This window comes from Pelodiscus sinensis, chromosome 26 (genome assembly GCF_049634645.1).
Source record: "Pelodiscus sinensis isolate JC-2024 chromosome 26, ASM4963464v1, whole genome shotgun sequence".
Classification (NCBI taxonomy): domain Eukaryota; kingdom Metazoa; phylum Chordata; order Testudines; family Trionychidae; genus Pelodiscus; species Pelodiscus sinensis.
Genome location: NC_134736.1, coordinates 1,615,204 through 1,627,886, shown reverse-complemented (window position 1 = coordinate 1,627,886; position 12,683 = coordinate 1,615,204). Strand labels below are relative to the sequence as shown.

The 12,683-nt window shown below is 59.8% G+C and overlaps 1 protein-coding gene across 2 annotated transcripts in view; it reads right to left on the bottom strand.

The window, feature by feature from the left end:
* DSCAML1 (DS cell adhesion molecule like 1) overlaps window positions 1–12,683 on the bottom strand; it is a 261,125-nt gene that overhangs the window by 10,876 nt on the left and 237,566 nt on the right. For both annotated transcript variants that reach the window (XM_075909312.1, XM_075909311.1), the window contains exons 25-30: window positions 7,481–7,669; window positions 5,923–6,210; window positions 5,303–5,458; window positions 3,825–3,855; window positions 3,029–3,147; window positions 1,701–1,853 (exon numbers count right to left, since the gene is read on the bottom strand). In XM_075909312.1, coding sequence (XP_075765427.1) covers window positions 1,701–1,853; window positions 3,029–3,147; window positions 3,825–3,855; window positions 5,303–5,458; window positions 5,923–6,210; window positions 7,481–7,669 — 936 coding nt within the window. The remainder of the gene's footprint in view (window positions 1–1,700; window positions 1,854–3,028; window positions 3,148–3,824; window positions 3,856–5,302; window positions 5,459–5,922; window positions 6,211–7,480; window positions 7,670–12,683) is intronic.

Sequence of the window (12,683 nt, the reverse complement as noted above, 5' to 3'; positions counted from 1 at the left end):
CCCCCCCCCCATCACAGAAAGGCAAGGGCACAGGGACCAGTGCAGCTTGGCACCCACACGCGCTGAGCCTACCCACTGGCCCCCAGGGAGAGCCTGTTAGCCCCAAGCACATTTAAGTGATGTTTCCACAGGCAAGAATATACTGATTAGGATTGATCTCAGTAGGGACTCCTGCAGGACAGCACAAGCTCCCTCTCTCCTTTCTGAAAACTTTCCATTTATTTCTACCCAGTTTCCAGTCTTCCAACCAGTTAGCAGTGCAGGAGAGGGCCTTCCCTCGTATCCCACAAGTGCTGACTGGACTCACGAGCCTTCCCTGTCGAAGGCTTTCTGGCAATCCGGATCCCCTGGATCCCTCTTGTCCACAAGCTTGGGGAATCCCTCCAAGGACTCTAGGGGTGTGTCTAAACTGCATGGCTCCATCGATGGAGCCATGTAGATTAGGCTGATTGGCAGAGGGAAATGAAGCGGCGATTTAAATAATCGCCCCTTCATTTAAATTTACATGGCTGCCGCGCTGAGCCGACAAACAGCTGATCGGCTGTTTGTCAGCTCAGCGTGCTAGTCTGGACGCTCCGCACCGACCTGAAAGCCCTTTATCGACCTCCCCGTTATGCCTCATAGGATGAGGTTTACCAGGGAGGTCGATAAAGGGCTTTCATGTCGACAGGGGAGCGTCCAGACTAGCGCGCTGAGCTGACAAACAGCTGATCAGCTGTTTGTCGGCTCAGCGCGGCAGCCATTTCAATCGCGACTTCATTTCCCTTTGCCAAACAAACAAATCTACATGGCTCCGTCGACGTACCCTAACAGACTGGTGAGGCAGGATTCCCCTTTACAGAAGCCACGTAGACTCTTCTCCATCACACAACGTTCTTCTACGTGTCTGTTCTTTACTATAGTTTCAACTAGTTTGCCATCATCCCATATACGGGCGCACGGGTATGTCCAGGGCCAGGTCCTGCGCAGCATGCTGAGTACCTGCTGCACCCCTCTGCTCCACGCCCTCCAGGGACCCAGACAGCGACGGAGAAATCCCCCTGCCCGTGGGAGACAGGTTGGGATCATTAGCCTCGTGTTTCCACTAAAAGGAAACTGAGGCACAGGGGAGAAGCAGTGACGCACCCAAAGCCACATACCGGTAGTAGAGCTGTGAATGGAATAGAGGAGTGCTGGGCCTGGCTCGCCCTTCACTCGCTCCCCACGCTCAGAGCAGAGCGCAAGTTCTGTGCACAACACACAGTTCCACGGCGGGAAGTCCCCACCATAACCCCACAGCCAAAGCCACACAGAGACCAGGGTACCTGAGTGCCACTTCCAGGCCCCCCTGCGATCCCCCAAACCCTAACTTGGACGTGCCCCAACCCTAGAGGTGCCTGAACTCACATGGCACCTAAGATTTTGCTCTCAGATTTCCCTGGGTCTTGTGAGCACAACTTGCTGCCTACGTGAGCTCTGCCATGGCTCTCTCATGCCTAGCCCCAGCAGGGCTCTGCCAGCTGGGTGCACACGCGTTGCCTTGCCCTGGGGGACTGGCTCTGGCAAACCCTTCAGAGGCTGGCTAACTCTGCCCAAGGCGGGCTGAGAGCAGCCAGCTTCCCTGCTAATGTCCCACTCACTGGCTGGGATACTCGGGCCTGGCTCAGCTTCCTCTCTGCCTCTGCAGGGCCAGGGACCTGCCGCCAGCTCCCAGTACTTACTGGTTCCAGGTCGAATGTCGGACATGTCGATCAAGGGGCCCGTGTTCTGGATCAGAGCCGGGTGGTGCAAGGACACTCCCGTGCAGAAGCTCTGGGGGTTCACAGCTTGGCTGAACTCCGTGTCTGTCACGGGTATCGTCGCCTTGTCGTCCCCTGCAAGGAGAAGAGTTTGGGGACTGAGCAGCGACAGCGCCTCATCGCACGCCCCTGCCGTGAGACCCACTTGCCAGTAGCACCTCACGCCTCCGCCTTCCTGGCACGGAACCGGCCCCTCAGCTTCCCTCCCAGCTCCCTGGGAAGTGCATCGTGGGTGGTCAGTGAAGGGGGGCTGCGGGAGGCTAGTTCCCAGCCCCACACCCCTTCTGCTGGGCCCCTCCTCTTTCCCACCCTCAGGAGGTGGGTGGCGCATCACACGCATGCTCCCCCCTTCTAGCCTCTGGAGCACCAGGGAGGGAGGAGGCAGGGCGTAGGGTTGCCAGATGGTTTAACCAAAAATTACTAACAGCCCCCCCCCCCCCCAAAAAAAAAACACCAGGGAAAAAATTCTGTTGAGGAAAAAAAAAGGGGGGAGACCTAAGTTATTAAGCAATAACCCCAACAGTAATTAAGCAAAAAAAATTTAAAAAATAAAAACAGCATGGCCCCTTTAAGAAAAGACTTTTTGCCGGCAGCCATGTTGTTTTCCTGATCCGAGCCAGACGGCAGCTCCTCTGCAGAACCAGGTAAGTGGGCGTTTTGGGGGGGGGGGGTCAGAGGCGGTCTGGGGGGCAGGGGCTGGGCCTGGTTGCTGAGTGTGTGTAGGGTTGCCAGGTGTCTGATATTTTCGCCTCCTGGCAGGGAAAAAAAAATCAGAAAATAACAGACGTTTTAGGTGTCTGGTATTTTCTGAAATTTTTTACCGGACAGGAGGCGAAAATACCGGCCTGTGTGGGTCAGTACCGGACACCTGGCAACCTAGCCAGGGTGTCCTTCGCCATGCGGCCCGGCCCGGCCTCTCCAGCCCTGGAGCAACAGTGGAGGCAGCAGAGCATCCTGCACCACGTGGCCGGCCCGGCCTCTCCAGCCCCGGATTACCAGTATTTCCCTGGCCAGATGTGCGGCAGGAGAAAGATTCTCTTCCCCAGGGCCCGTCCTACAGCAGTCCCTGGCCCAGCTCCCAGTGCCGGCTGTGGCTGCCCTCATCCCGGTGCAGGGCCGGAGCGCATCCCAGCGAGTAACGCGCCCACCAGAGATGGGCCGGATCCCGAGGGACCAGTGGGAAGGTGCAGCGTGGGCAGGGCCGGGGGATGGGCGCCTGCCATTCGATCCCAGGTGAGAGCCTTGCTCACCCAGCTGTTTGATGCCCTCCTTGTCCTCGATGAGCAGCTGCACGCGGGGAATGTCGATGTGCAGCCGGGGGCCTTGGGGGGGCCCTTTCACAGGGGTGTCAAAGCTCCGGTTATTCTTGCTGCAGGGGAAGGAGAAGCCAGTGAGTCCAGCAGCGCCTCCCCTTCGCTGAGACGCCGTCCCCGCGCCCCGGCCGACGAGCCGACTGGGGCTGGGGTACCTAGCAATAGGGCCGAGGAGGGAAATGGCTCGGCCGTGTTCCAACTCGAGCAGACGGCGAGGCACCACACTGCTGCCACCACTGGGACTGGCAGTGGCGTGAAGCCCTCGGATCGCCGCGCAGGGGGTAGAACCGGGTCTCTCCCACGCTCCGCGATCACCTGGGTCTAGTCCCTGCAGTCCCGCCTGCTCTCATCCCCCACTGAGCAGGCAGGACTGTGAGGGGAGCCAAGCCTGTCAGGGCACCAGGTCTATCCCCTCTTCCTCCCCCGGCAGTGTCCTGCCTGCAAGGTCAACGCTGGGGCCGCGCCAGCGAGGGATTCCAACACCCCGCGCTCCACAGGGCCCCTTCCCATGCAATACGCGACTGCTGTCCAAGCAGGCGGCCAGCACTAGCCTTGAGAAAAGCTCCTGGCTGCCCGGCGTTCACGCAGCATGAGAAAGGGACAGGCAGACCCCTGGTCACTGCAGGTCTGTCTACACTGCAGCAGGTGCAGACACCCCCAGGGGAATCCTGGTGGGGAACGTCAGCAAGCGAGACGGGCTGTTACAGGAGGAAACGAGGCCCAGTGCACCCACCTGATCAGCATTTCTGCCAAGCTCTTTGCATCTGCAACAGAAGAGAGATGTTTGTAAGCGAGCCATGAAGAGCCGGAAGAGTCTCTGTTCCCACTGCAGACTGATGTGTGGGGTCGGCGGAAGCCAGGTTTTGGAACAGCGCTCTGTGTACGCCAAGCGGGGCGGGACACGGCATGCGCACAGACAGGGCCGGCAGTCACCTAGTGCAAGGTGTGTACGGTCACGCCGTCCTGCCCTCAAGCTCCCACCAACTATTGCACGAGGCCAGGGCACGGCTAGTTCTGTCTGAACACACTAGTTTACTATTAAAAAAATCAATGAAGCTCTTGGCCTCGCCCATCCAACCCAAATCCTGCCCTGCTGAGTTAATGATGAAAGAGCAGCACAACCCAGGGTCTCAGCGAGCACTGGCATGTAGCAGAGCATGGAGCTTAGTGCTGCGGAGAGGTCGGGCGGGCCTTGTCCTGCGTCTACTTCCCCCACCCCCGGCACTGTCCCGGCAGGGCAGCTTACAGAGTCTGCTGTCAGATGCCACCGCCCCCGCCTGTGCAGGACGGATGCCCGCAATGCCTAATTAGCGCTTCCCACTAGAAATCTCCCGTCGCCTGCCAACTACTGCAACGTGTGTGATGTCAGCTGTCCCCCGTCAACGTTCCCGGCTTCCTTAAGCATCTGTCTGTGCTCTGGGGGGGGGGGGGGGGTGGATCACCCCACACAGCCACCAGATGCCTGTTCCCAGCACCTCAGAGCAGCGCAGGGAAACCTGCCCAAATACTGGGTGTGCTTTCACAAGCCGAGCTGCTGGGATGAGTTACAAAGGCCAGCTGGGAACACGGCCGGCCAGGGTCAAACCCGCTAAAGCCCAGAGGTGTTGATCAAACCACACAGCGCCTTCCAGGAGAACGGCAGCGAGACATGACACTCGAAGGCTGGGGAAAAGTAATCGCCTCTCCCCCTCCCCCAGCAAATATTAACACAATGGGGGCATCTCCCGTGACCCCACCTTGCTGACTTGGCCTGTCTGTTAGCGAGGGTCCTTCCTCCCACCCGGCTATGACTCTGGTGTGCACCAATACACAGGGGGTCTCTGTGTGCTCGCCCCCGCCAGCTGCCCCTGGCTGATTTAAAATGCCCCGGGGTCCACGCCACCAGCCGCACAGCACAGCAGGGCTGGAGCAGCTTCTGGCACCCCGAGAGCGGACGCTGCTGTGGAAGGCTCCTTCCCTCCATTCCACAGGGCAGGAGCTTGGCCGTCGGCGCGCGTGACGTCTGCTCTCTCGTTTCTGGGCCCCGGGCAGGAACCCGGCTTTTCACAACTCGCAGGCTCCTCAGCAGCTTTCCAGCCGCGAGCCCGAGTCTCAGCCCTGCCCTGCTTCCCTGGCACCCCACGATGGAGGAGACAGACTCGCACAGAGTCTTCCTCTAAGGCAGGGGCGGCTAACTCCCCTCCCACCGGGGCAGGCCGGGTCCAGCCTCACCTCTCAGCCTCTTCAGTCGCTTCTCCTTCCTCTTCTTGCGGATGATGAAGAGCAGCGCCACCCCAAGCGTGGCCAGGATCACGGGGCAGGCGATAGTGAACAGCTTCTTCACGTCGTCCCCCTCCCCCTGGGCAGATTTGATTGGGGGGATGGTGCCTAGGACAGAGCCGCACGCACGACACGGTAAGACACACGCCCCAGCTCCGGAACCCCATGCGAGTTGAGCCAGGCCGGGCGGGCAGCAGACAACAGCTTCTCCCAGCCGCAGAGCGGCCTCAGAGGGCGGGGGGGGTCATGTCTTTTATTGCGGTGAGAGACGAGCGCTCGGTGCAGCTTGTCTCTACCCTCCTGCACGGCTCGTGTTCCTCTCCCAGCTCGGGGCCAGGTACCCCTCGCTGGGGGAGGGGAGCGCGAGGGGCAGAGGAAGGCTCGGGGCTGTGGATGATGAGTGGGAGCTAGGAAGTGCGGGAGGCCGGGTGGACGTCACGATGGAAGCAGCAGATTTTGGATGCTGGGCCCCAGGGAGCAGTCCAATGCTGGGCAAGAGAGACAAGCCCTCCACACAACCCCGCTGGCTCGGGAAGCCCCAACCGCCCCCCCCCCACGGCGTCCGCTCTTACTGCCGTCGTAGTCCAGCGTGGCAAACTGGGCGGTCTCGTTGCCGCAGCCGGCGCTGTTGCAGGCCTTCATCCGCAGCTCGTACCAGGTGGCCTCGCGCAGCTCCGTCAGGAAGAGCTCGCTGGAGCTGTTGGTCCGGAGGCTCTGCCAGGCCCAGTTGCCCTTGGGCCGGTACTCCAGCACGATGGCCGTGATGGGGCAGCCCCCGCTGTTCCAGCCCTGCAGGTTCAGCCTGGCGTGCGTGGAGTTAATGTGGGTGAAGAGGTGCTGGTCCTTGCTGAAGGAGGGCTCTGTGGAGAAGGACTTGCCGTGAGGGCCTGAGGGGGCAGCTTCCCACCCGGCATACATACGGCCATAACATACAACAGCCGAGGCCACCGCCCGGGCAGCGGGGGAGCCAGCTCTATTGCCGCTAATGTGACAATGCTCTAAGACGGGGGTCAAGGAAAGAGCCTCTGGACATCGGGGGACAGGGCTCGGGAGCCGGCAGGACGAAAGCCGCACTCCCCAATCTCTCACACTCAGGTTTAAAGGAGTTGAAAACGTTGGCGTCCAGCGCTCTGGTGCATGGCTCAGACAGGGCTACGCGGAAGGGCAGCGTTCGTGGAACACGGAGATAGCCATGAATCTAGTCCCCCGATACTTGAGACTGCGGGAGCGGTTGTCCCTCACGCGGTACTTCTGTCACCGCCTGTTGCGACAGCATCTTAGCCGAAGAGGACTGAGTTCGCTGACCGTCGGCCACAGCCAGCAATACGCTCGGCAGCCGGCAGCCAGGACCCACTGCGATTAGGACTCTGGTCAAGGGTGCGAGGCCGATACGCTGACTTTGCTTTGCACCGCATGCTCCGGGGGAAGATGCTAAATGCCCTCCCCAGAGTTGCTCATTTCAGCCAAGACTAGAGCTCTGATGGCCGCACAGAGGGGTCACTGGGCGGCCCCTGCAGCAACCCTACAAAGCCCAATAGCTCTGCAACCAGACTGGGGCAGGAGTTTTCCTGAGGCTCCTGCTCTGCCCGCCCTTGCAATAAGGTAGCACTGGCCTTATGGGGCGCTCTCTGACCACCTAACCATGGCCCAGCACCGCCCACTGGGTGCATGGAAGTACATTGGGATGGGGGCGCCTGACCCCACAGGAGGGAGATTAATGTGAGCCCCGGACGGGAAAAGCAGTGCAGCTGGGGAGTGTCTGCAGCAGGCTCGTGAGGCCCCAGCCAATGGCACGGAACAAGACAGAGCAAGTTGCCTCAGGGCTCGGCCGAGTGGCAGCTGGTCCAGGATGCCCCGGGGCTGGCCAGCTGCTCGGGAACAGCGTTGCCCTGCGCGCCCGCGCCCCCCCCCCCCCCCCCGACAGGCTAGAACTAGCTCCGGGAGGGCTCGCCCAGTGTCCTAGATCCTCCCTCCAGCGGCGGCCTGGGTGGATGCGCCCGGCTTGCAGACATGCTGAGTGAGGGACAGCCCCTCCCCTCCTCGCCCCCGAATGCATGAAAGAGGGGAACCAGTGTGGGGGCCGGAGTCCTCCACGCAGCCCCCTGCGACTGGGCGGGCCGGCTGCTTTACCTCTGCCGTGGGTCTTGGCCTCGATGATCTCGCTGATGCGCCCGGCCCCCACGCTGTTCTTGGCGGCCAGCTTCACCTTGTACCAGGTGCCGCACTTGAGGCTGTCCAGCTTGAAGGAGCGCTCGGCGGAGCTGATGAAGACGTCCTTCCACTCCTCGCTGTTGTCCACCGAGTACTGCAGCACAAAGCCTGCGGGGTAGCGGGGCTGTGAGCGCGCAGGCCGGGGGCAGGGGCAGAGCACGGCCTCCTCCCCTCTCCGGGGGTGCAGCAGGGGGCAAAGGGCCGGTCACCGGAGCCCTGGCCACGCAGGTCTAGCCTGCTCTGAGTCGGTGCCTCCAACCACCCAGCAGGCCGCCGCCCGCCCATGTCACGCAGCCTGGCAGCACCGAGGCAGCACTGTGCACCGACTGCCTCTGCAAAGTACAGGGCCAGCCCGTGGCACGTGCGGGTTCCCAGCCTGGCGGGCGCAGGGCTGGGGGCTGCACACACGCCAGCCCCAGGGGACAGCCTGCTGCTCAGTGACTTGCCCAGTGCTGCCGAGGGAGCCAGCAGCAAAGTCCTCCGGGGCCCGGGAATCCAGCTCCAATCTGCTGTTTCAGAGCCAGGGCACTGCGGCGTAGGCCAGGGCGAACCCCAGCGACGTCTACACCCCCATTGGGCGAACTCCGGCCTCGGGCTCCGGTTCCCAGCACCCCGAGGGTCAAAACCTGCGGCAAGCAGGGACCGGGTGGGGTGTCAGGCCTTGTTGCTTTGCAGGGCAGATGCAGCCCCCCCCCCCCATGAGGTGTGTTCTGGGAATCCACCAGGAGAACCCCCCAAAGTGACGCTGGCCAAGTTTGCTGGGCAGCCCAGGTGCCCCACAAGGCCCCACGTTTTGGGAGGGTGCCAGGTGGTCCGGGATGCAGGCGGTTGGACTAATGCAGAGCCCCAGGGTTCAGAGTTCCTAGCGGGGGGGTCACACAGGAGTGTAGACGCTCCAGCCCTAGAGCAACCGATGCCGGGTCTGTGAACTCGAGCCGTGTGGCGGGGGGCTTACGCTGCCGTGCACCCAGGCCCTACGAGCCCCGGGTTTGGGCTCCGAACAGACAGCGCTAACCTGCGAGCCGCCCTGCCACGAGGCAGCGCTGCAGCCCCAGAAGCTGCAGAGGCCAGAGGCACAGACTCCAGGAAGGCGGGGGGGGGGGGGGGGGGGGGGGTGATAATCTCTTTGCATCTGCGAGTGCAGAGCGCCCCCAGCGCAGACCCACGGGGCCCTGAGGCTGCATGGCGCTGCTAGTCAGCAGAGGCAGACGCCCGGATCCAAGCAGCGCGCACCAGCGTGGGAGAAATGCTGAGCGGCCGAGGGCAGCCGGGGTGCTGTAATCCGAGGGATTAGTCTGGTGCTTGGCTCCTGGGGATTAGACTGGCCCTTACACAGCCGCGCGCGGCACGCGCCGTCTCACACCTGAGCGGAGAGCTGCACCCGCCCGTCCTCCCCCTCCCCGGCTCCCGGACAGAAAGCTCCAACACTGGACTATCCGGTGCAAAGCCGGGCACCTGGCAGCCCCACGGACACAGGGCAGATCACCCACCACATCCCGGAACCCACCCCTCCGAGGCGTGTGGCCGGCCCAGAGGGCACAGGTGTGCTGTGGGGCAGGGCTGGCGAGTATGGGGAGGGACATGGGGTAACAGAGGACAGTGCAAGGTGCAGCGTTCTGGTGCAAGCCCGGAACAACACGGCCCTGCCACCCACCCTCAGCAAGCCTGCAGCTTGGGGTCTGCTCCCCACCTCCCCACACGGCTCACAGCCCTGGGGCCCGAGCCTCTGCCCCTCCATCCGAACCCGGCTCGCTCTCCCACTCTGCCTTGGGAAAAGCACACGAAAGCCCGGCCCCTTCAGCAGATGCCTCCCGCGGGCCCGGGATTCCGGTGGCTCCGCTCTCCCCACCTCTGCCTGGGACACAACGCGCCCTACCTGGCACCATCCACAGCGTTTTCACCAATTACTGGTTTCCGCAACAGAGTGCGGTGAGTGTGGAACGTGATTGATTGGAGAGAGGCTATAAAAGGAAAGCCAGAATTAACTAGCTCCCTTGGGAAGCTGCAAGGAAGTTGCTTCTGTCATTGAATGCTGCCTCCTTTCACATGATTTAGAGCATTAGGAAACACACTGGGTCCTAGATGAATAAACCTGTTACACGCCCATCAACAACATGGCTTAAAATGGCTCTTGGGGCTGAATGGGGGAGCGAGGCAGGTTCGCAGACACACCCACAAGCTGTTGCGAGACGTCCATGAGGTGACTGTTCTTCTGAGCCGATCCCCTTGCTACTCCAGAATACGCACAGCAAAGAATAACACGCACGCGCACACACACACACGCACGCAAAGAATAACACACGCGCACACACACACGCACGCAAAGAATAACACGCACGCGCACACACACACACGCACGCAAAGAATAACACGCACGCGCACACACACACACGCACAGCAAAGAATAACACACGCGCACACACACACACACGCATGCAAAGAATAACACACACGCACACACACACACGCAAAGAATAATACACACGCACACACACGCACGCAAAGAATAACACACACGCACACACACACACACGCAAAGAATAATACACACGCGCACGCACACACACGCACGCAAAGAATAATACACACGCGCACGCACACACACGCACGCAAAGAATAACACACGCACGCGCACACACGCACACACACACACACTCACACACACACAATTCTAGGGAGGCTGTGGAATCTCCATCATTGGCGAGTTTCAAGAACAGGTCAGACAGCCCAGTCTGCGATGGCCTCGCTCAGCGGTGGGAAGCCCAGGCTAGCGCATGGACCGCACAAGTGACCCTCCTCCATGTCAGGGAGCCGCTCTGTGGTTTCCTGGGCGAGGGCAGTTTTGCTCACTGTGCTTGCGCACCTAGAATTTGCAGGGTGCCGACTGAACCGTAGCAGCGCGGTGACAGGAAGCAGAGGGAGCGCACGGCTCTCCCGGTCACTGTCGTGTGCCGTCTGCACACACCTCCCGTGCGTACCACTTTAGCAATGCTGCTAGGAAGACACAATGTCTTGTAGGCCACACGCAGAACCCTGATGGGCCGCAGGCTGCCCACCATTGGTCTAGACGGTAGCTGGTCCTGCCATGAGTGTAGGGGACTGGAGAGGTTTACATCTTGAGGTGCCTTCCCATTGTATGATTCAATAAATGATACTGTTGCTTTAACTGTAGGCTGTTTACACAGAGAATTTGGCCCATGTAGCTATGAGGGAATAGTGACACTGTTACACCTTGGGCCAGCCTGATCTGTGGCTGAGAACAGAGGGTACGTCTAGACTACGTGCCTCTGCCGACAGAGGCATGTAAAATAGGCTACACGACATTGTCAATGAAGCGGGGATTTAAATATCCCCAGCTTCATTAAAATAAAAATGGCCGCCGCGCTGTGCTGGCTCAGCTGATTGTTGGCACAGAGCGCGAGTCAAGACGCGGATCGGTCGACAAGGGAAGCCTTTGTCAACCGCTCCTGTAAACCTCGTTTACAGTGAGAGCCAGGGACTGTCTGCTGCATCAGGTAACGCAGGACTGTGCATGACTTCACAGATGTTTCCACACTGATCTCAGACGGATTTATAGCTGAAGGATCCCACATAGGACCACACACACACACACACACACACTACACAGTTACAGTTATTAGACACTCTAACGAGTGAGTGGGGTGGGGTTCATGTCACTGTTGGCGGGTAATGCTGATGACTTATTGTTTCCATGGGAATCTTGACTCAACTTTATATCTATATGCAAATCTCAACTTTCGTGTTTGTTTATTTTTGCATTTACTCTCACTCATTCTTAAACAAAAATAGAACAGGAAGAGAGGCCCCTGTGTGTGCAAATGTGCGTCATGAGTCAAATTCATGAATGAATATTCAAAGGAATCCGGTAATGTTCACCTGGACACCTGTGTGACTTGACGGTCTGACAATATTTGATCACAGGGACAAGTGCGCTTGCTTTACTACAATATGATCCACACGCATACTCACCGGCGACCCAAAAGAGAGGGAAAGGTGGTGTCGTTAAAGGAACTGGCATTACGGTAGCCCCTAGATGTCAAAGCTGCTGCTCTCTTGTGCTAGTTGTGGTACGGACAGACGCACCGTAAGGCTTTGTCTACACTACCCGGAGGGGCAGCAGGATCTTGTGCAAAAGGGTTTTTTTGCACAAAACAGAAGCGGCTTCACTGCTTCTTTCTGCGCAAAACCCCCTCGCGCAAAAAGCATCAGCAGAAAATATGCTAATGATATCACAACTCATGCTAATGAGTCTGTCATTAGCATACTGTCTGCTGCAAAAACCTTGCAATGTAGACAAAGCCTAAGAGACAACCCACGGCGTAAAGAACCCATAATTTAATCAGACAAGGCAGACACATGGTGGGAGAGGAAACTGAGGCACTGAGCAGGTCAAGAACTTGCATAAGGTCACCAGCAGCTGGGACTACACCTCAGGGCTCTCAAGCCCCAGCCTAGGCTCTATGCAGGGAGATCTGGGTTCTGTTCCCAACTTTGCTAGTGGCTGTGTCTGAGACTTTGAGCCAGTCCCTTTCTCTTCCTGCCCCTGGGTTTACCCCTCAGGGCGACGGGGCAGGAATACTGAGCCACGTCTCGGTGTGGGGGGTGCAGCTGGATCCCTGAGCCCTGGCAGAGCCCAGAGACGCAGCATGAAGGCGTGAGACCAGGGCAGCGTGTTGTTATTAACACGCATGTGCCCAGGGAAGCCTCACCCCAAATAGGCCTGATTCCACACTGCACTGCACATTTCCAGCTCTGGAGGAAGGCCATGGATTGAGGGGCCTGGGCTCGTGCCCTGTCGCAATCCAGGGCCGGTTCAGGTGCGACATTGTTTGCTGCAGCGTGTGGCCCCGCGTCATAAAAACCAAGCGAATCTCAGCGGTTTGGACTGAGTGTTGGGTCTGCCCCTCCCAGAACTGCAGGGGCACACGCCGAACACAGGACATTTCTGTGCCTCCTCCCCAGTGCCCGTGGCCTGCGGACGCCTGTGACTGCCCATGCCACCCCTGCCCCCGCGCTGCTGCAGCTGCGGGAATGCCGCGAGAGTCAGCTCGGTTCGCTAGCGCTGGGCTCAGCACAGCGCCGGGACTCCAACAATCTTCTC